This window comes from Chanodichthys erythropterus, chromosome 7 (assembly GCF_024489055.1).
Source record: "Chanodichthys erythropterus isolate Z2021 chromosome 7, ASM2448905v1, whole genome shotgun sequence".
In the NCBI taxonomy this organism is placed as follows: Eukaryota; Metazoa; Chordata; class Actinopteri; order Cypriniformes; family Xenocyprididae; genus Chanodichthys; species Chanodichthys erythropterus.
The window spans coordinates 35,671,990-35,694,145 of NC_090227.1; the positions used below are offsets into that span (position 1 = coordinate 35,671,990).

At 37.9% G+C, this 22,156-nt stretch overlaps 2 protein-coding genes across 2 annotated transcripts in view; both read left to right on the plus strand.

The window, feature by feature from the left end:
* The window catches only part of hydin (HYDIN axonemal central pair apparatus protein), a 73,794-nt gene extending 59,747 nt beyond the window's left edge, over nucleotides 1-14,047 (plus strand). Inside the window, exons 59-81 of the mRNA XM_067389397.1 lie at nucleotides 85-190; nucleotides 716-943; nucleotides 1,138-1,493; nucleotides 1,879-2,039; nucleotides 2,126-2,220; nucleotides 2,362-2,575; nucleotides 2,692-2,895; nucleotides 4,091-4,217; nucleotides 4,307-4,472; nucleotides 4,840-4,987; nucleotides 5,097-5,304; nucleotides 5,444-5,665; nucleotides 5,761-5,930; nucleotides 6,011-6,209; nucleotides 6,322-6,477; nucleotides 6,901-7,181; nucleotides 7,347-7,566; nucleotides 9,323-9,532; nucleotides 10,552-10,715; nucleotides 11,201-11,351; nucleotides 11,451-11,681; nucleotides 12,804-13,028; nucleotides 13,346-14,047. Coding sequence (XP_067245498.1) covers nucleotides 85-190; nucleotides 716-943; nucleotides 1,138-1,493; nucleotides 1,879-2,039; nucleotides 2,126-2,220; nucleotides 2,362-2,575; nucleotides 2,692-2,895; nucleotides 4,091-4,217; nucleotides 4,307-4,472; nucleotides 4,840-4,987; nucleotides 5,097-5,304; nucleotides 5,444-5,665; nucleotides 5,761-5,930; nucleotides 6,011-6,209; nucleotides 6,322-6,477; nucleotides 6,901-7,181; nucleotides 7,347-7,566; nucleotides 9,323-9,532; nucleotides 10,552-10,715; nucleotides 11,201-11,351; nucleotides 11,451-11,681; nucleotides 12,804-13,028; nucleotides 13,346-13,855 — 4,752 coding nt within the window. The 3' untranslated portion in view covers nucleotides 13,856-14,047. The remainder of the gene's footprint in view (nucleotides 1-84; nucleotides 191-715; nucleotides 944-1,137; nucleotides 1,494-1,878; nucleotides 2,040-2,125; nucleotides 2,221-2,361; nucleotides 2,576-2,691; nucleotides 2,896-4,090; nucleotides 4,218-4,306; nucleotides 4,473-4,839; nucleotides 4,988-5,096; nucleotides 5,305-5,443; nucleotides 5,666-5,760; nucleotides 5,931-6,010; nucleotides 6,210-6,321; nucleotides 6,478-6,900; nucleotides 7,182-7,346; nucleotides 7,567-9,322; nucleotides 9,533-10,551; nucleotides 10,716-11,200; nucleotides 11,352-11,450; nucleotides 11,682-12,803; nucleotides 13,029-13,345) is intronic.
* A 3,485-nt stretch (nucleotides 14,048-17,532) lies between these two features.
* The window catches only part of necab2 (N-terminal EF-hand calcium binding protein 2), a 140,736-nt gene continuing 136,112 nt past the window's right edge, over nucleotides 17,533-22,156 (plus strand). Inside the window, exon 1 of the mRNA XM_067389316.1 lies at nucleotides 17,533-17,850. Within this exon, the coding sequence (XP_067245417.1) occupies nucleotides 17,533-17,850 (318 nt within the window). The remainder of the gene's footprint in view (nucleotides 17,851-22,156) is intronic.

The window sequence follows — 22,156 nt, forward strand, 5'->3', positions numbered from 1 at the left end:
GATCAGAATTCATTTTTGACTGAATTGCGATTTCTCTGACTTGAAAAATCATTGGAATAATCCATTCTTTCATTGTATTTGTAGGTTAGCATTGTTCTACAGTGTCACCTGGAAGTTTTCTCTCTAAAAGCTGCTCCTGGCACTGTATGCAGACTGGCCTCCTCACACATAGAAAGCAATCCCGGAAAAGGCAAGCCTTAAACACACATTAAATGTGTTCCCATCGTCATTTCTGCACAATGCTGTTATGTCTTGCTCTCCAAATAACAGCTATGAAACTGTCAACACAAACAGCAGATTTTTTTTTGGACCTTGTTCCATTTCATTAAATTGGGTAACATTGTTTATAGGTTATGTAAGGGATCATTTAGATCCTGTTTTATCTTAAAATACTGATTAGTACCCTGACCAAACAATGCAGCCATTGACCAATCAGAATCACGTATTCTAGAGAGCTGTGTAATAAACTAAAAGAATATTTTAAAATTTAATTAAGTCATTCCAAGCTTTATGATTATTACTTTTTTACGGAGTGCTGTACTAGAAGGAACAAAATGTTATTTCGGCCATGACTTGTGTATAACATTTAGCTGGAGACAGGCAATGATAAGTTAGTAAATAGAAATAAAGAGAACATTAGCATGGGATATGCAAACAAAAATATATTATTAAAATCAAATGTATGTGACATAATTGCATTTTTGGCCCTTTTTAGAGGCACAGCTAGCTCATGTAGCCTCTCTGATCCTCATGACTGGGCAACAAGCGGAATTCCAAGTTGGGTTTCATCCAAAAGTGGCTCAGACGTTTGAGGCCAGCATGAAGTTAATGGTAAAGGATAACCAGTATGATCAGACAGTGGTGCAGCTTATCGGCGAGGGTTACCATGACATCATCATCCTAGACAACATTGGCAGCACGGTTCAGCAGGACAGTATTGAAAGTAAGACATATATTTTTCCTGTACTAAGTTCTGGATACTAAGTTATTGTTGGTAACTTTTAGAAAATTTGAATATTTCAAAGATTCTAAAGCATGATTACAATAAAAATGATACTATTTATTTCATGAATATTTTTGGTTTCAATACCCAGGAAGTGTTATATGGCAATTATCCTTTCTGGTTGCTCTTCTCAGGTCCGTCTGACCTTCTGGATTTTGGAGATTGTCATGTGGGCCGCACTTATCAAGAAACTTTCACCATGACAAACCCAAGCAGCTCCAAGGTGCTACGCTTTGAATGGCTTCCCAATGACCCACAGCTGAGTTTTTCTCCACAAGTTGGCCACCTGCATGCCGAGTGCTCCAAAGTTGTGACTGTGACCTTCTGCTCAGAGCAGCCAATTGTGCTGAATGCACAAACAATAAAATGTAAACTCAACAGTATTACCTTTCATCAGCCTGTAGACCAGGTCCCAGACTGGGATGATTGTCATAGGACTGTTAAATGGGTGGATGCAGACAAGTCGTCACAACAGCCAAACAAACGGAAGGTGAGTTTTTTAGTATTAGTTATAGAGATGACAATTGCACAAATTATAATAAAGCAAATACAGTAGTTCATCAATAAAAGGATTGCACATTTGATCTGCTTACTGGACGCAAGTTCATTAAATGCAAACATTTGACAGTTTAAAATAAGAAATAATGTCACATTATGAGATATAATATTAATATATATTATAATATAATATATATTATGTTACAATAAATACAGTCACAATTGTGAAATATGAAGTTGCAATTACAATGAATTAATGATTTAATTAGTGGGTGTTTTAGGAATCCTGTGTCCATCAATCTTAAAGATCTTAAATAAAAAACTGACTTTACAGTGAAGATATAATTCTTATAATCTCATCCCTGTTCTGTGATCAGATTGTGGTGACAGACCCTGAGCCTCCTCACTCTGTGGTGGAGAACTCCTCAAGAGAGATGGAGCTCATGATTAGTGCCTCTTGTGATTATGTCAAATACCAATGCGATACTGGATCCATCCGCTTCAAAGACACAATGCTGTACCAGACCAGAGTCTTTCAGTAAGTTTAAATGCACTTACACAATAGCTTAAAAATGAATTTGGACAGATGGATATGTTTTTCATAAGTGGTGTCATGCTTGTTAGACTCCAGATGGAGAACAAAGGTAGTGTTAAGCTGGAGTATTCCTGGCAGGTTCTAATGGAGACATATGGAAAGACGACATCCTTTGAAAATAGAGGTAAACCTTCAGTCTTAAAAATGTTTGCATTGTGGTCTGATGCATCTTGTTAAATGGTACTGAATTTTATGTTTTTACATATTCACTTGATGCAAGGAAAAAATCTGTATTAATGTAATTGGAATATATCTGATGGATCAGGTAGGACTTCTCGCTCGGCTCAGGGCAGTAGGACTCCAGAGAGACCAGCAAGCTCTCTGCAGAGTGTGTCCTCTCTACTGCTAGGAGACCCAGAGCTTCCTCCCTTCAGTGTTGATCCTGGTATAGGGTTTATCAGCCCAGGAGCGAGTCAAACCTTCCACATCCGATTCTCCCCTCTGGAAGTAGCTGAGTTTGAAGCCAGTTTGATTTGCAGGTCAGAAACTAAGAAAGACTGCTAATATATAGGCACATGCAATGTATTATTCACCTGTCAGATTTAAAGAATTACTAACACTCTCTGAAATTTACCGTACTGTTTTTAAATTGTAGCATCCCTAATCTAAAAGATGAGCAGAGTCCAGTAATTGCCATAAGTGGGCGCAGTTTGCTGCCATACTGTCATTTCCACCTTAAGGATTCAGACTACCTCACTGGAAACAGGCGGAACCCTGACCCCCACAGCTCGCTCACTGTGGACCCCAATACCAGGGTTATAGAGTTCACCTCATTGGGTATTGGCACTTCTGTCTGCAGGTAAGACATTTTATAAAATGGATAGATCTGATTTGATTAATAAACCATAAACAATTATATAATATGTATACAAAAACAGTTGTACTGCTTAATATTTTTTATAAAAACCATGATACATTTATTTCAGGATTATTTGATGAATAGTTTGTTCAAAAGAACAGCATTTTTTTTAAATAGAAATCTTTTGCAACACTACATACAATCTTTACTGTCAATTTCATTTCATTTAATGCAGCACTCCTGAATACATTTTTGAAATCCCCAAATTGTTAGCCAACTATGGTCGCAAGTTTCATCATTACCAACATAGGTGAATGATTTGGCGTTTCCCAAACCATAGTTCCAATGGCCATTCACAAACAGCATCGCAAACTTATGTGGTTGGAACTACAGCTTTCGAGCTGTGGTTATATGCTGCATAGTTTGTAGTTAAAATGACATGTGGACTTAAAAACATTGTACTATTGGGCACAATAAGCAAGCTAACATTCAGTACATTCTATATCTTTCATCCTATTTAAAAATATATAAATTTTAATCTATAAATTTTAGTGTGTCAACAATCAGCAACATTTAGAAGAGTGTGCATATTCCTAAACGCGTAAGGGAACACCTTATGTATGATGTATCGGGGAACTTGTGATGAATCAAACATCAAATAAAGCAAAACGACAGGGAACAAAGACTAGGAAGTAGTCTACAGTACGTTAAAGCAGATCGACAGAAAGATTACATTGTGGAGAAAGCTGCTATCTGAATAAACTATATATATATATATACGGTAGTGTACGCCAAATACTGCATTTTAACGTGATTAAAAAATAAACAGCTTTCTGTTGTTTATGTAAATTAACTGTTAATAATGTTAAATACATTAATTGCTATCTTAAATCGATTCTGCACGTGATGTCATTAACTGCATTCCTATATTGTTGAACAAACATAGCTCTAATGACAGATGTGCAACTGGATTCGGTAAACAGTCATGACTAGCTAGTTTCTACAACAATGCATCATCATACCATGGAGTTTAAGCAGTGAGTTACATCGTTGTATGGGAAATGCTCCCCTGAATGGTAGTGTATATACTGTACTCTATATGTTATAGATGCAGTATGCTGACAGTCTTGTCCCTAATTTGAAATATGGGTGAGTGATATGATACACAAATATTGAATATTTTATGTTCTCTCAGGGAATTTGGTATTATTAATCCCACAAACAAGCCATACTCTTTCATCTGGAGATGCGACGACTCAGGCAAATCTCCTTTCAACTGCCTTACACCAAACATGTCCATTCAGCCGGGGAAGGAAGTGAAGGTGTTTTGTTTCTTTTAACTAATCATGGTGCAAATATTCTGCTGGTCAGATAAGCATCAATATCAAAGTTTCATCTCTGTTGTTTTCAGGCCTCATTTGAGTATCAGGTTCTCAACCTGGATTTAGTGGAATCCTTCTGGACCTTCTTAATTCCTGAACACAACTTGTCTTTGCCCTTTCTGCTGGTGGGCATTGCTAATGAGCCTATAGTCTATATTGATCGAGCCCACATCAATCTGGGCAGCTTGCTACTAGGTGAGGTTTCAAAAAATGCTCAATTCTGACATTTTATAGGGATAGTTCAACCAAAAATAGAAATTCTGTTATCATTTACTAACCAACATGATGTCCTTCATTCTTTTGTGGAACACAATGGAAGATATTGTGTAAAACTGTTTTAGTCCATACAGTGAATGTCAATGGGTTCCAAAACAACATTGGATCCTGCTGACTTGCATTGTATGGACAAATTTAATACTGAGACATTGTAAATGATGACAGCTAGGACTGATTTAAATAGTTACTGATGTAAAGGGGGTTGACAATCATAATTTTACTATGAGGTTATGGGTAACACATGCCAGTCTTTTCAGTAGGGGCGTCCTTGTGCCTTTATGTGCAGGGTTTGAAGCTCATCAGACTGTTTTTGTGGTGAATGGAGAAGATCAACCATTCCATTTTATGGTTCAGGAGTCCTCCTGCCACTCTGAGGGCTACCAGGACAGATTAGTGGTAGAGCCTATGGAGGGAACAGTTCCACCCAAAGATAAGTATGTTATTGCATTTGTATAAAGTCTGAGACATTTAATGTCTTCTTTTGGTCAAAATGGTTTACACATTTTGATCTTGTTCACACCCCTTAACATCTGCATCTGACAGGATCCCGATGGTGATATGGATCACTCCCACTCGTGAGGGACATGTGGCTTTTAATCTAGTAGTGTCAGTGCAGAGGAAGCTCCAGCCGCTGACCATGAATGTGAAGGGAGAGTGTTACAGCATGAATGCTCATGTCCGATATGAGAGCCCTGAGGGATCAATCACAGAGCTCTCATCACACCAGATCCATCCGGTGGACTTCAAACAGGTAAAAATTTCTGTGAAGTCAGTTATGAATTCATAGTGTGTGCCGGTATGTTGTCTGAAAGATTTGTCTTTGGCAGAGTTCCTGCACAAAACGTTTAGATTAAGCTTCCTGCCAATTTCTGTCATCTGTTCCTGAACAGGTGGAGCTAAACGATAAAGCCACATGTATGTTTGTGGTGTCCAATCCTGGGAAGTTCAGTTTAGATGCTGAGTATGATCTATCTGGGCCGGCAACACTGCAGCCCCACCTGCAAGTGGAACCTAAATTGGACACGGTGGCTGTAGGTGGACAGAGTTCTTGCACCGTGAGCTTCTGCCCTCAGCGGAAATGTGTGCTCAAAGATCTGACTTTTTCCATTAAGGTAGACCCTGTCATTTTCATTGTCTCCATCTCATTTACATCATTGGTTTTATTTTCCATTTTATAATTTGCTGTCTTTCTTTCCTCTGTTTGTAGATAAAGAATGGACCGACATTCCGTTGTGCCCTGATGGGTTCAGCTATGACTCCAGACCTGGAATTTTCTTTCCTCAAGCACCAGTTTGGAAAGCATTTCTTATACTGTGAGGGTATGGTGCCTGCTACACACACACTGGTGATTAGCAACAGAAGCAGCAGAGGTATCAGGTAGAAAACATTAAAAACCAAAACTATTTTAATTTTGCATGATAATGGTTTCCTTTTATAATATGATGGTATTTATTCAGTCTAGACTGTTTGTTCTCCAACACACCCGTTCTGGAGGTCACCTTCACCCCTCAAGTCCTTCCTCCTGGCGGCTCTGTAGAAGTTCTCTTCTCATTCTATCCACGCAATGCAGTTCGTTACCACGAGAAGGTGGTTTTTGAGATTAATAAATGTGCCAAACAAGTGGTGGAGGTCCTGGGACAGGGCATTGAAATGAAGGTGACAAAAGGGGGTCAAGAGTTTTTAATGATCCTAATTATTTGCATCCTGATATTCACAGATATTCATTCGCCACTGTTTTTTTATTTTTTATTTTTTTTTTTCATCTTAGATTCATTTAGAGGACTCAGCACATAAGGTGGTAAATTTTGGAGCTCTGCAGATTGGGCAGAGAAGTCAAAAATTGGTCCCTCTGGTGAACAACAGCCACTCTTCTTTGAGTTTTTGTCTTCGCCGACACTCTGATAACTCTCTCCAGGACTCAAGGGTAACTTGTGCACATGCACTCTCTATTATACACTACTTTTCAAAAGTTTGGGGTCAGGAAGATTTTCTAATGAGAAAATTCTCTTACGCTCACCGAGGCACCTTTTATTAGAAAAACAGTAAAACATTAATGTTGTGAAATATTATTACAAATTAAAATAATGTTTCTATTGCTTTCTATGTATTTTAAAGGTCCAGTGTTTAATATTTAGGAGGATCTATTGACAGAAATATACAAATATATAAAACTATGTCTTCAGTGGTGTATAAAGACCTTACATTATGAACCGTTAAGTTTTTATTACCTTAGAATGAGCCATTTCTATCTACATACACCACGGGTCTCCTTACATGTTAAGTCGCCATTTTGCACCGACATGTTTCTACAGTAGCCCTAAAAGGACAAATAATTGTGCTTTTTCAGATCTTGACAGTTCGTCCAGAGGGGAAGGTGACACTTAAAGAGGGGGGTGGCCGCTGTGTGGTGGAGCTTCTCTTTTCTCCTGAACAGCGCACACCTCCTTTCACAGAGGAGCTGCAGCTGGAGTGTCTAGGTGCTGTTCGCCCCCTGCTGGTCATGAAGGGCTGCTGCCAGGGGGTGGAGGTCAGACTGGACACAGACTACCTGCAGTTTGGAGCTGTGGTCCAGTGCTGCCAAGCCACCCGTCGTGTTATCATGCAGAACACAGGAGACATTGGTGCTAGGTACACATTCATGCTTAATTATAATTCAGTGACTGGTTGCATATAAAAATGTGTAGCTGATTCTATAAATGAATAAATCTGAGTGGAAAATATTAAATGGACTCAAATAGAAATATACTGTATATTTGTATTTCTGCATCTTCAGCTTTTCCTTGTTCTGTTCAGATTTAAGTGGGATGTAAAGAGTTTTGCTCCAAATTTCATCATTTTTCCTGCTGAGGGCTACATCACCCCAGGGATGGAAGTATCTCTTGAAGTGACCTTTGCCCCTACGGAGCTGAGTCAAGATTTGCGCTATGATGATCTCTGCTGTACTGTAGAGGGTGGCAAACCGTTAAAACTCACCCTCACTGGCTCCTGCATTGTCCCGCAGGTTGCAACAGAGGTAAGCGGCTGCACAGACACAAGTCTGAATGTGACAGTGTGTAATAATTTTCTTTAATGAGTACTGAAACTTTGTATATTTACTAATATTAGATGTGCTGATAAAAATGTTGAAGTGAAAGGCCAGGACTATTCATTGGCTGGGTTTCCATCCAAACGTGATGCGAATCGTTTCAAAGTTTGCCAAAAAAGAATAAAAAATAAATAAAGAATAGAAAATAAATGCGAATTAGGTGCGGTTAGGTGCAGTTTCCATCAAGTTGTTCAAGCGGATGACGGTGGTATTGTAACCTAGTAAACAACAATAAATAAAACACTGTGACCGAGCATTTGTGAAAGCTTTGCCTTATGAATATGAAAACATAAACAAGAGCCATCTGAACTCTTCTCGACTTTATTAAGCGTCACACACATGTGAGAGGACAACCCCAAAAAACCTGCAACATTCCAGTACAAAAGTGCGCACATGACTCTTGTTTTTCTACAGCAAGTACCAAAGGGAAAATGCATTGCACACACACACAAACACACACACACATATACGAATTCCAGTACATCCAGAATCAATGTGTCATAACAGAATCAAACATAAATGTATAACATGTCTGTTACAACACCATCAGTAGAAACAGACGATTAGTCACGTGGGTTTAATGTACGCTACATCAGAACTTATTCGGCAAATGTGTTTCCATCTCCCATTATTCGCAATAAAGGTGCAATATGGAAGAATTTTGCAATAAAATACCCAAAAACCAATAGGCCAGTGTTATATATTTTGTTCACTTGAGTATTTACAATATCCCTAATGTTTGCAACTATTGATAAGAAAATTGCAATTTTAACCAAGGCTGCGGGACGTGTGAGGAGTCGCCTGTCAATTGCATCATACCCGCGTTACCCTTTTATTTTGTAGAAAACATGGAAACACCAAAGACGCATTAATATTTAAATGTTTTAATAGGCAAAGGAACAACTGTTTTAATATATGTATAGATAGAAAACTATTTATTGTTGTATAGCACAACACGTTTAGTCTTATTGTTTAAATCTATTTTTTAATAACAGTAATACAGAATTTTCTCCATCATACAATATGTTTTCAAATTCATTGCATGCCATTTATCAACTCAAGCCATCCAGCATTTATTAATATGATATTCTAAAATTGATCTATCTTACTGCAGTGTCTACCAAGTGTCTCACAGCAGCCACCGAGCGAACGCACAAACATTTTCAACACACTCAAATGTATCTAATATGATACACAGAGCTGTGTTACCGCATACTCATGACCGGAAAATCGGAAGCGGCGCCGACGACTGTGTCATAATAAAAGTTCAGCTGCTCGCGGAATCGCTCCAGTGGCCTCGATCCCGCTCTGTGTCATACTACAGTAACGTTAATAATCGCATCCATGAACATGATTTCTTCCCGAGACCTATCCCAGTTCTTTTCCACCGGCCGTTGAGGTGAAGACCACATGTCCCAAGATTCCGCGCTCAAACTTGGCATCATCAAGCTACGCCTTTGTTCTGAATAGGCCTCTAGCGACCTCTAGCGGACAGAACATTTTACATATTGCACCTTTAACACTTTTTCACACCACCTCAAGCAAGCCTAAAAACTTTTTTTGCAAAATTAGGCTTTCCATCACTAGTTTCTGATGTGATACTTCAAATTGAACATAAAAACGGTGATGGAAACATAGCTATTGTGTCACTGTCTTTTTCTTTCTTTCTCTTTTGTGTGAGCAGGTGGTGAATTTCATATGTCAGGTGCGCAGTCAGTGTACTCAGTCTCTGGTTCTGCCCAGCCGCATTAACCAGCGCTGGACTCTGAAATGTGTCATAGAGGGAGAGCACTGGAGTGGGCTGCCCACTCTCCTCATTGAGCCTTTACAGCAGAACACCTATGATATCACATACAAGCCACTGGTCATGACTGCAGATGGGGAAAGGCATGAGGTATGACACACTCCACACAAGATGAACGCTCTTTCCATTCATTGAAACAGCTATTCAACTATTAAATTAAATACAAATGTCCAAATTGTCAAAATCAATTTGTGACTGGCAAAGTTACCGGATGCCCATTGCCCAACTGTACAAACATTTTTAGTTTTCCACTGTTAATGATTTCATTTTCCTCTGCTGTATTAAAGTCAGCATGAAACGGAAGTTGCGATGGTCTAATGTTGTGACTAGTGTTGTCAAATGTACCGACTTCGGTACCAAGTCGGTACTTACATTTTCAAAATGTGTCGCTTTGAGCGCTGTTGAGTGGATTCGTAAACACCTCTGATTGGCCATTGTGTTGACGCACTCATCGGATATGTCTGTGATTGGCTTCAACGCCGTTGTAAATAGTCATCAATGATGCTCTTCACCGAGTGCTTACACAGATACACACAGGAGCGTTTGAAAGCAGGCATCTATCGGGTGTGCTTTCAAGCACTCCTGTGCGTTGATCATTGTTGCCAATCACAGACGTATCTGATGAGCGTGTCGACACAATGGCCAGTCAGAGGTGTATATGAATCCACTCAACAGCGCTCAAAGCGTCACATTTTTAAAATTTCAGTACCAACTTGGTACCAAAGTCGGTACTTTTGACAACTCTAGTTGTGACGTATATTTTATGAAACAGAATCACAAAAATACGGCATATTTTGCAAATGACCTTTTATGCGTTGAGTCCGACCCAAACAACCCAATCACAGCTCTTACAGCTGATTATGAAGGTATGTCTCAACAGGTAAACATAGGCTACTTTCAATAAAAGATCCAACATATTAGAAATACTTCTTACTGTGTTGCTATGTGTCAAGAGAGTGAGCAACTGATTATCTAACACTCTGTGTAGAGTGAACGCAAGCATTTAGCTAATAAACAAATCCACCGTACATATCTGAATCGGGCATAGTTTTGACATGACAGCATACCCAGTTAAAAAAGTCACTGCTTGACATCTGTCTCTGGTGCAGGGCTCTGTGTTCTTCTCCTTTCCTGATGGCAGTGGAATACTGTACATATTGCAAGGCACAGCTGAGCCACCAAAGGCTGAAGGCACAATAACCGAAGAGATCAAATGCAAAACCCAGCACACACAGACAGTACCTGTCCACAACTGGCTGCCCAGACATCAGAGGTACATCATCCACACCAAAACATATAGATGCAAGTTATACATCACAATGCAGTATTTCACAATAATTAATAAGTCATTTATTTATATCGTTTTCATATAATTCTATAATTTTCCTATTTTTCAATTAATTAAATACGTGTTTATTGCAAAGACTTCCAAATGAACAGAAAGATGCTAGAATTACCCTACAGAAATTATATTTGTTGCAACAAGCAAAATTCCATAATATCCTAAACTTTTCTTGTCTTACTGTGGATGCATTACACAAACATATGCTCATTGGACATGCATAAACATTGTTAATCCTGAAAGTACCCATAAAATAGCCACACAATACAGTGTCTCTTGGGATATGCTTTGTAATGATCATAAAACCTTTAATTGACTGTAAATTCTAAAGCTACAGGTGCAAATTCTATTCCACTTCTAAGCTTCATTGTATAATTAATGTTTGATCACTGTGTGTTTTATATTCTTCTGTGCAGGTTCCGTGCTGTGATGGAGCTCATTAAACCAGATCGTTCAGACGGCATTGTTTCCCTGAAGGGCCTGGAATACATTGATGTGCCTGCCCTGGATACAAAGAACTACAAACTCTCCTTCTTCACTTATAAAGAGGGCCAGTACAATGCTAAAGCAAGTGCCATCATACACCAATAATAATGCTAATACAGACTACTTTGCTTATAAATAAGATTTATAGCCCAAGAAATATCATATTTCTCACTTACACAGGTGACATTCAAGAATGAGGCAACGGGTGAGTTTCTGTTCTACAATCTCAACTTTAAAGCGACAGCTCCAGGACTGATTGACACTATAGAAATGGCAACTCGGGTGAGGCAGATGACCTCTGGGTTCGTGGAGGTGGAGAACCCTCTTCTTGTGGACGTGTCATTCTCTGCAGAGTGCCAGAATTCGGACATCAGTTTTCCGCCACAGTTTCTTGTGCCTGCTCAGTCTAAGGTAGGTATGCTTTCAAAAACACTAAGTTAAAGGGATAGTTCACCCAAAAATGAAAATTTGATGTTTATCTGCTTACCCCCAGGGCATCCAAGATGTAGATGACTTTTTTTCTTCAGTCGAACGCAAATTATGATTTTTAACTGCAACCGCTGCCGTCTGTCAGTCAAATAATAGCAGTGATTGGGAACTTGAACAATAAGAGTCGAAAAAACTTCCATATACAAATCAAAATTAAAACCTGTGGCTCGTGACGACACATTGATGTCCTAAGACACAAAACGATCGGTTTGTGTGAGAAACCGAACAGTATTTATATCATTTTTTACCTCTAATACACCACTATGTCCAACTTCGTTCAGCTTCCGGCTAGTGAGGTCGGATCGCGCTCTGACAACGGAAGTGATGTCTCGCGCTCATTAAAGTATATGGACGAGACATCACTTCCGTCAACAGAACGCGTTTTTTGACCTCACTAACAGGAAGCTGAACGAAGTTGGACATAGTGGTGTATTAGAGGTAAAAATTATATAAATACTGTTCGGTTTCTCGCACAAACCGATCGTTTCGTGTCTTAGGACATTAATGTGTCGTCACGAGCCGCAGGTTTTAATTTTGATTTGTCTAAGCAAGTTTTATTTACTGTTATAGTTGAAGTTCCCATCCACTGCTATTATTTGACTGACAGATGGCAACGGTTGCAGTTAAAAATCATAATTTGCGTTCGACTGAAGAAAAAAAGTCACCTACATCTTGGATGCCCTGGGGGTAAGCAGATAAACATCAAATTTTCATTTTTGGGTGAACTATCCCTTTAATACTGAGTTGTAAAATAATAAATTTCAGAGCTTCTATTCAGTTTTTGCTGTCTTTTTAACAGAGCCCTACACGTGGGAAAAATGGATTACCAAATAAAAAATTTGTTCCCACAACATTAATTTATGGCCATAGTACCTTAAAAATTTTGGGTGGACTATCACAGTCATGGGCCATTTGAAAAATCATTAAAAAATTTAAATGAAATAAATATTCAATGCCAACAACAACAACAACAACTGTTGTGCTGACTCTTGTATTTTATGGCTGTTTTTTTAAGAATCTTGTTTTTTGTGTTTTATTTCTTAGGTTACATTGACATTTGAATATCAACCTCTGTGTGAGGGAGAGTCCACAGCCCGGCTGGTGTTGTACGCTGCTGAACTCGGACACTTCTTTTATGAGCTTCAGCTGAAGGCCCTGCCTGCACCCCTTGAGAAGCCTTTATATTTCAGAGCACCACTTGGCAGCAAACACAGTGTCACAGCTAAGTTCACCAACTTCTCTCGTGTCAAGACCGAATATATTTGCAAGGTAGGAGACCCAAAAATGAAAATTCTGTCATCATTTACTCACCATCAAGTTGATCCAAACCTGAATGAATTTCTTTCTTCTGCTGAACACAAAAGAAGATATTTTGAAGAATGTCAGTAACCAAAACTGTTGATGGACCCCATTGTCCTCCATAGTTAGTCAATTGAAGTCAATGGGGTCCATCAACTGTTCTTCAAAATATCTTCTTCTGTGTTCAGGAGAAGAAAGAAATTCATACAGGTTTGGAACAACATTAGCAGCATAAATTCTAATATCTGTGCAATAATCAATCCTCTCAAATCTTGTTACTGATTTAGACGGACAACCTGAACTTCACTGTGGAAAAGAACATTAAAGTAGCAGCGGGGAACCAAACTGGCACAGATGTCAGTGTGGTGGTCCATTTTGAACCTTGCCAGGTGGAAGACATCCAAAGCAAGCTTACCATCTCCTCAGACTTTGGAGGGGAGTATGTCTTCCCTCTGTATGGCACCTGCACCCCACCTAAACCTCAGGGTCCCCTCACCATCAGCTTAGGTTCCAGTGTCTCTATTTTCTTTAAGAATGTCTTTCAACAGACCACCACCTTCTCCTTTCAGGTAGACAACCCTGCCTTCACTGTCAAGGGTGCAGAGACTATTTCACCTCAAAAAACTCAGCACATACAGGTTACATTTGACGGCCCTCCTACAGGCTCCAGAGGCCCTTGTCACGGAAAGCTGACAATTTCTTGCCCACGTATGGAGGGCCATGGACAGGGCATCTTCTGGGTTTACTACTTGAAAGGTTACTGTCCAGAGCTTCCTTCAGAGAAAAAAACATTATGAAGAAAGAGCCATGCTATTCTTTGCATAAAATGATTCATGGTAATGGTTAAAAATGGATTGAAAAATACAGTAAGTTTAATAGGCAGTTCTACTCTTAATTTGTTGTTTTTACATAAAGCATATTTTATTTATTTTTTAGTCCATCTTCTGGTTTGAAGAAATATATTGTTTTAAACAAAACACAAATTTATTGTAAAGACTCAAAATGAACAGAAAAATAAACATTTCTGTAGCACTCAGGTTTGCTGTTTGAATTACACCAGTCAAGTATCAAGTTAACCGCCTTAGCTTCTGGGTGCTCCTCTTTAGTCCACCAGGAGGTGCACTTGTTGCTCTTACATCACCTTTAACATGTCCTATCTACTGAGGCATGATGGGAGGTATATTCCCTGTAGGTTCATGATAAAATAAAAATAAAAATAAGAAATGTTCAAGGTTGAAGTACTAAAATAACTAAAACTGAATTAAAATTAAATTAAACAGAAATATTTTTAAAAAGACGTTTAAAATTTGCCAAAAGGTCATAACAAACTTAAACTAAAATTAAAATGAAATCTAAAAACATTACACTAAAAGCTAATTCAAAATATTAATAAAAACTATAATAGTATGTGTGTGTATATATATATATATATATATATTAAACTTTATAGTATATATTGCAATTTTGTAAAATAAAAAATATAATTTATACCATAAAAATATTTATTAATATTATTATAAAATTACTAAAAATATTCGGATATTTTATTATATTTTTAATTGTTTGCTTCCTTTATTATTGTTTTATTTATCTTATTTTTATTTATTTATCTTATTTTAAAATATTTGTATATTCACCTTAACAATGTACATCTAACAACTGCTAGCGGAGACATATATACAGTCTAATAAATATATAAATGTACACGTGTATTATCTTCGAGTTTGAAATAGTCAGAATGGCAGTCTGCCTCAGTGTGTCCAATCTCAGGTGAAAGACACATCTCCAGTGTCTCTGCATCTGGCTTGTCAGCCTCAAACTGAAAAGGAGGCAGAATAACCATTCACCAGTTTCATTTTGCTCCCTGCACGTGCCACGATATACCACTGAGTTTGTTTACGCGTGGAAAAGAGAGGCCTGTCACCGGCACACACAAACTGGCTGCAAGGGGTGTTGATCTGAGCATGTCCAAAGACAAGGGATTACTGCTTGTTGTAATTATCTGAGCACCCTCTGCGGTGAAGAAGGAGTAACAGGTTGCTGTGAGTTGCCCTACATTAAAGTGATGCATCCAATCACTTTTTTTTTTATCTGTTTGGCTAAATGCCTCACTATAGGAACGCAAACTGCAGGGGGGTTGTACTTGGTGCCAATTAAATAAAGGCCCTTTTAGTTGGAATGACTTAATCACCCCTTGTAAAGGGCAGGACCGGGGAGGCTTTCAAAAGTCTTTCAACTCACAAAGGTCATTTCAGACCATTATAGAGACAGTAAGGTAATGAGGGATTTTCTAAGGAGTACCCACCCCAAAAATTGCAAGCTGCTGTTTTTTGTTTGTTTGGTTTATTTTTTGACCAAGTGATGCAAATTTAGGATGTTGGTTAAACAACAGACATCAACAGCTGCCCTGTATAAATGTGCCATAATAACAACATGGGTGGGTTTGGGGAGGTCAGAACTACCCAATTACGGCTTGAACTCCTCCAAAGAAGTAAAAACAAAATGTTGGTCCGGTCTCTATTTCTCCTTCCCAGTGGAGGTCCAGACTATTTTTTTATTTAAAAAAAAAAAAAAAATCCTAAATAGTCAAAGATTAGGATATTTGGCCCTCAGAGCCAAAGCAATGGCATCTGAGAATTTTTCTTTGAAAAATTAAAATATTTCATCAGTTGAGCCCAATTAGACATGAATATTAAAAGGTAAGATCAGATGTTTTATCAAGCTATTATTATTTTAACTCTTAACGTAAAGGGTTAGTTTACCCAAAAATGAAATTACTGTCATTAATTACTCACCCTCATGTCGTTCCACACCCGTAAGACCTTTTAACACAAATTAAGATATTTTTGATGAAATCCAATGGCTCAGTGAGGCCTCCATTGATAGCAAGATAATTAACACTTTCAGTGCCCAGAAAGCTACTAAAGACGTATTTAAAATAGTTCATGTGACTACAGTGGTTCAACCTTAATATTATATAGCCACGAGAATACTTTTTGTGCGCCAAAAATAACTAAATAACGACTTTATTCAACAGTATCTTGTGATGAGCGATTTCAAAACGCTGCTTCATGAAGCTTTATGAATCTTTTGTTTCGAATCAGTGGTTCTGAGCTCATATCAAACTGCCAAAGTCACGTGAACTATTGAAATTTTGAAACACTTAAGATGTAACAAAGCCTTGTTTACTGAAATCACGTGATTTTGGCAATCTGAACCACTGATTCGAAACAAAAGATTCGTAAAGCTTCGAAGCTTCATGAAGTAGTGTTTTAGAATCGCCCATCACTAGATATTGTTAAATAAAGTCGGTATTTTGTTTAGTTTTTTGTGCACAAGAAAAAGTATTCTCATCGCTTCATAACATTAAGGTTGAACCACTTTAGTCACATAAACTGTTTTAAATACGTCTTTAGTACCTTTCTGGGCACTGAAAGTGTTAATTATCTTGCTGTCAATGGAGGCCTCACTAAGCCATCAGATTTTATCAAAAATATCTTAATTTGTGCTTCGAAGATGAACGAAGTTCTGACGGGTGTGGAACGACATGAGGGTGAGTAAAGAATGACAGAATTTTCATTTTTGGGTGAACTAACCCTTTAAACGCTAAAATGCTAGTTTAATCGCTGGGGTTGTCCATTTTCAACCCAATTTGGGTTGTTTAACCCAGCGAATGGGTTAAATGTTTGCCCAACCTGCTGGGCAGTTTTATTTATCTCAACTTTTGTTTAAAAATTACTATATGGCTGGTTTAAAATTAACCCAAAATTAAAATTAAAAATCAGACACATAATCACTAGAGGCAACAATAATCAAAAGATGAACATTTATTCATAAGCAATTTAATAAATGTTTATTGTTTAATTATTATTTATTTAACTTATTAATAAATGTTAATTTCCAACATATTTTGGGTTCATTTTAAGCCAGCCATATAGTAATTTTAAACATTAATTGAGTTAAATAAAACTGTCCAGCACATTGGGCAAACATTTAACCCAATCGCTGGATTTGTCTATTTTCAGCCCAACTTGGGTTGTTTTTAACCCAGTATTTTTAGAGTGTGTAACTGTTATTGTGTCTTTTTAAGTAGATGCTATACAGTTATGTAGAGGAGAAAGTAAACTACAGATCATGTGTTTCCACAAATTTTAAAGATTTAAAACTGAGAGTTACTGCAGTGAACTAAGTAAAAGCCAAAAATGGACATCATTACCATAGTTTATTCAAAAGTTGTCTGGGATCAATGGTCATTACAATCCATTCCCTTTGTAATAGTATACTCTCTAAAGTGCAAATAAAGCTTTTTCTCGTTCATTCTTCTGCATCTGGACTAAATGGATGGCACTTATTGAACTGCTCCAATTAGGTGTGACAGGAGGGGTGAGTTTTGGGATGTGTGCTGCTGCTGATGTCAGAGAGGAGGGAGGGATCGCCCCCATAGCGCGCAGCATGAACGCTCCGCGGCAAAAGGATGTGTGAACAAGCAGCGCGCTACTGCAGGGACGGCGTCCACAAACTGCTCCACAAAGAACAAGCCAAACTCCGGGCACAGGACAGCAAAGACCAGCCCAAACCCGGGGCTCAGGACAGCGAGATAGCGACGGCTGCACAGTCCGGAAACAGCGGTTCTCAGCCCGGTGGAATAGACGGGCTCGTCCGCTGGATAGTCACCAAGATGAGCGACAATAAAAGCATCTCTACTCGGGAATATGTGAAGGAGGAGGCGGCGGTGGCTCAGGAGCAGTTCTTTGCACCGGAGCCCCGAAAGGGTATCTCTGTCATTTTGGACGTAAGTGTTTGATATTTTATTATTGTTGTATGTATAAAGAAATACGAAATGCAGGCGACTTTATTCAACTTTATTCAGTCGCTATAATTAATTTAATAAACATTCTCTGAAGAGTTTTGAGCGTAGTTAGTTAAAAAAAAAAAAAAATCCTGCCAACCTTTGATACTCAAGCAATTACAGCAAATCAAGGCTACACTTTATGAATTTGAATCTATTTAATTTTTTTATCTAGTCCACCCATTTTGCAGAACAGTTATGAAGTTGACACTTTGCATGTCAATGTTAAGTAAGATTTTAGATTATTACACGGTTTTCTCGAGCAGGCAACTAAATCTTTGATTGGTTAATCGCGAACAATCTAAATAATATTTCTAATAATATTAATAAATAACAATCTAATAATAGTTATATATAATAACCTAAATAATATTACTAATAATAATAAATAACAATCCAAAAATAATAATAGTGATATGTAATAACCTAAATAATATTTCTAATAATAATAAATAACAATCTAATAATAATAGTAGTTATATATAATAACCTAAATAATATTTCGCGTTCACGATGGCAAAAATACCGACGCTACTCTCTCGTATCACTCCGCGCACTAACTCTTTACAAATGTACGCGCCTGTCGCCATCTTGCGACTAAAATGGTAACTTACTACGATAAAAATGTCTTTTTGTAATTTTAGTATAGGCCTAAATTGTGAGCATAAAACATTTGATAGAAGCTCAAGAGTCTTTAAGCAAGAAAACAAAAACATCGGTTGAAAGAACAATGAACCGAAAATAAATTCTAAGAACTGGATGAGAGATAGCTTAAAAAATAAGTTCCAGTTCTATCTAAGATCTAAAAGTTTAATTTACAGCAATTTAATTTATAATACTCAAATTTATAATGTAATTGTTGCAGCGTTAATAGGCCTATACAATGGACTATTTTTCTTAGCGGAAGCTAATATATTTTACTAGTAGAATGAAACAAGTTTCTCAATCAATCAGTATTTTATATACAAGACGAGTAGTTATTTATTTGCTAAGTAGCCATGTAATAAATCAGATAATTTACTGTCAGATGGTCATTATTGCAAAATAAACCTCTTCAGGGTGTGACAGTCCTCCTGTATCCCTCTGTGACGCTTGCATGTGCACGCGCATCCACAGACAGTTGTAACGAAATACTGTTGAGCTTTTAGTACGTGCAATGAAACTACCACCTAATTGTAAAATAATCTGAACATACATTAGATTCTCTACTACAAAACAGCAGTGATACATCGAGCCGTACCTTTCAGCATCTCGAGGTTACAACAGTTTTTGCTCTGATTTTAAGACCGTATCTCAGAGACGCATACCCGAATCTAAATAATTTATTGCGCTTTTCCTGTGAGCCCGGCAGTTATGCTATGTGGTTGGCTGCTGTGGCAAGGTCTCAGCAGTATTGATTTAGTAGGTCAAAGTATTGCCTCAGTATTGTTCATTGCTGCTGGATAATTACGTGTATCTGATGGTCATACCTCTTGGGATTTCTACATTGCTTTTAGGGGGAGAAGTTAAAACATTTAAGAGAGTGATAAGTAGTTCAGTCCCAGACCTAGATACAGTCTCAGGTAACCAGACTAAAAAGTAGAGGGGACAAAAACTAATTAAGAACCTTAGAAAAAGACCAGAGGCACCAAATGCACCCTAGTATAAATACAATAGTGAAGGTAGTGGAAATGAATAAGGGAGGGGTTAAGCAGATAATGAGGTGCTGTAGATAATTTGTCTTTTATTGGTAGTGAGCGCTTGTACATGATTTTTTGTGGAGACTTCGGTATGGACCGCAGGTGCTTGCAGGGGAATTGATTTCCCCCTATGCTTTGTGAGAGAATTCCATTACTTAACTCAATCTATTTCTACCGAATGACATATCTGCTGCCACCTCTGTTCCAGGATCAGCCTGGCCGAGCCTTAACACTGCATCGGTGAACAACAAAGCGTCATTCATCGTTACTTTTCATTTTTAAAGTGTCAAAAGCAGCATGCAATTGTAAAGACCATTGTTTCCATTTCAGAAAGCTTTCGATTCACCGGCTAGACAAGTTATGGATTCAGGGTGTGTTGAATTCTCTCAGCACGGCTTCCCCAAACCAGACAGTGAAAACTAAGTGGAGCACTAACCAGCTGTCATAAAGAAGGCTAAGTGTGTTTCACAGTATTTCATGTCTCAGGTCCCAGACCTCATCTGGCTTGAGGGAGTAATTAAGTGAATTTAATGTTTTTTGAATACTTCTTTTCCACTGGGGTTGAATGCTGTGCACTAAATTACAGTAGCGCTCTCGTTTATGCTTTAAAAGCGAGGATTAAAGTCGACATGAAACGGAAGTTGCGCAAGTCTTTTCTTCCCTATTGTGACGTATATCCGAATGAAATGGCTTCTCAAACAAGAAAAAATGTCAGATTTTGTCCGTCGGGGAATTGATTGGATGGTTGTGGTTTGCTAATGCTGTGATGTCACGTGAATGACAGGTTGCCCCGCCCTCGTGCCAGTAAGCACGTCATCATAGAAGAGATGTCGCTGAAAGAGGGACGGGTTATTTTGATTAAAGATGACCAGGGCACATTAATTTAAAAAATACTGATTAGGGCTGTGCAATTATTCGCAATCGCAAAACAATTGCGATTTGAGCACATGCGATTTCTAAATCGCATAAGACTGCAATTTTATTTATTAATTTATTTATATTTTAATTCAGAATATTTTGGAGTATTTTGGATTCAGGAGAGAGGATGTGTCAGAGAGCAAGGTAGTTTGCAAGACCTGTGAGATTATTGCAACAAAACGGGGCAATGCAACAAACCTGTTCCAGCACTTAAAACAGCGCCATAAAAAACTGTATGATCAATGCATGTCGACAAAGTCCATCGAAACTAACAAAAGCACACCTCAAAGCCAGCCTGAACAGACTGTTCAAGCATTTGCAAGCATCACAGCTTATAAGAAAGGATCAAAATGGCACAAAGAAATTACAGACGCGATTACCTAACACGGAGGTGCGGCTCTAGCGCTCCCCTAGTGGCTCGCTGGAGCTTTTTCAAAAATGTATGAAAATGGAAAAACATTTTTTGTTTTCATATGGTTTCTGTAGGAGGACAAACATGACACAAACATTCTTAACATTTTCCAATGCTGTAAAAATGTGTATAATATTAAATTTCAACATTACTGTCAACGAAGATTTGCGTCATAGCTTGCGACACACGTTTCAGCGCGGCGCGAGGGTATGCATCGACGTCACTTTCCCGCCGAAAGCGCACTCCTCAGCTGGACTGAGTGGCAAAAGAACCTGCTGCGTGACTGGATTTAATAGTGGAAACTGAGAAAACGCGAGTTAAACAAACGAATTACACTAAATGTTGGACTCGAAAGTGTTTCTTACAACTTGTCAAATAAACCTATTCCATGGATATTGACATGCAGCCAGGAGTCGTGTTTCATGACATTTATATGTGCCTGATTTGACACCGGGGGAAATAGATAAAGCAAATCTGCCTGTGCATATTTTATATAATGGTAGGTTTAAATCCGCGTATTTACTTATATCATTGTTATATCGTCATATTGTCCAGCCCTAAAACATAGTTTTATAGTATAGTTTTTGTCATTTTTTTTTTTAAAACACACAATTATGCCGAATATAAGATGGAAAATATTTAATTGATGATTTGTCAACATAATATATAACAATACAATATATATGGAGTGATTTTACCTCAACAACAATTTGACACAAAATGATAAATGCAAATACATGTTTCTCTGCTGGAGTCCAGCTGTTTCTGTGAATTGCACCGATCCATTCGCTTATTTTTTTCTGTAGCTTTCAGCAGTTTTTAAATATATACCTCAGGAATACCTCATTATGTATTTGTAGCCTAGCTACTTAGTCATTTTGATATAGCTAATATACTTACAGACTGTGTTGCCTTCATATAAGGCTTATATAAGGCTTTTAATTTTTTTTGCGGCTCCGACAGATTTGTTTTTTGTATTTTTGGTCCAATATGGCTCTTTGAACATTTTGGATTGCCGACCACTGACCTGCAAAGACATGGTGCCTGCGTACATCGTCAGTTAAGACAGCTTCCGAAGACTAAACAAACAATTGCCATCTCAGTTTATCAAGCTGTTAATACTATGTTTTTAAATTGTGAAATGTTTTGTTATGCAGTTTTTGTGCACTGAATACATTTAGAAAGTAGCATATTTGAAAAAGCAAAAGCAGTAGCCAAAATCGCAAATAAAATCGCAATT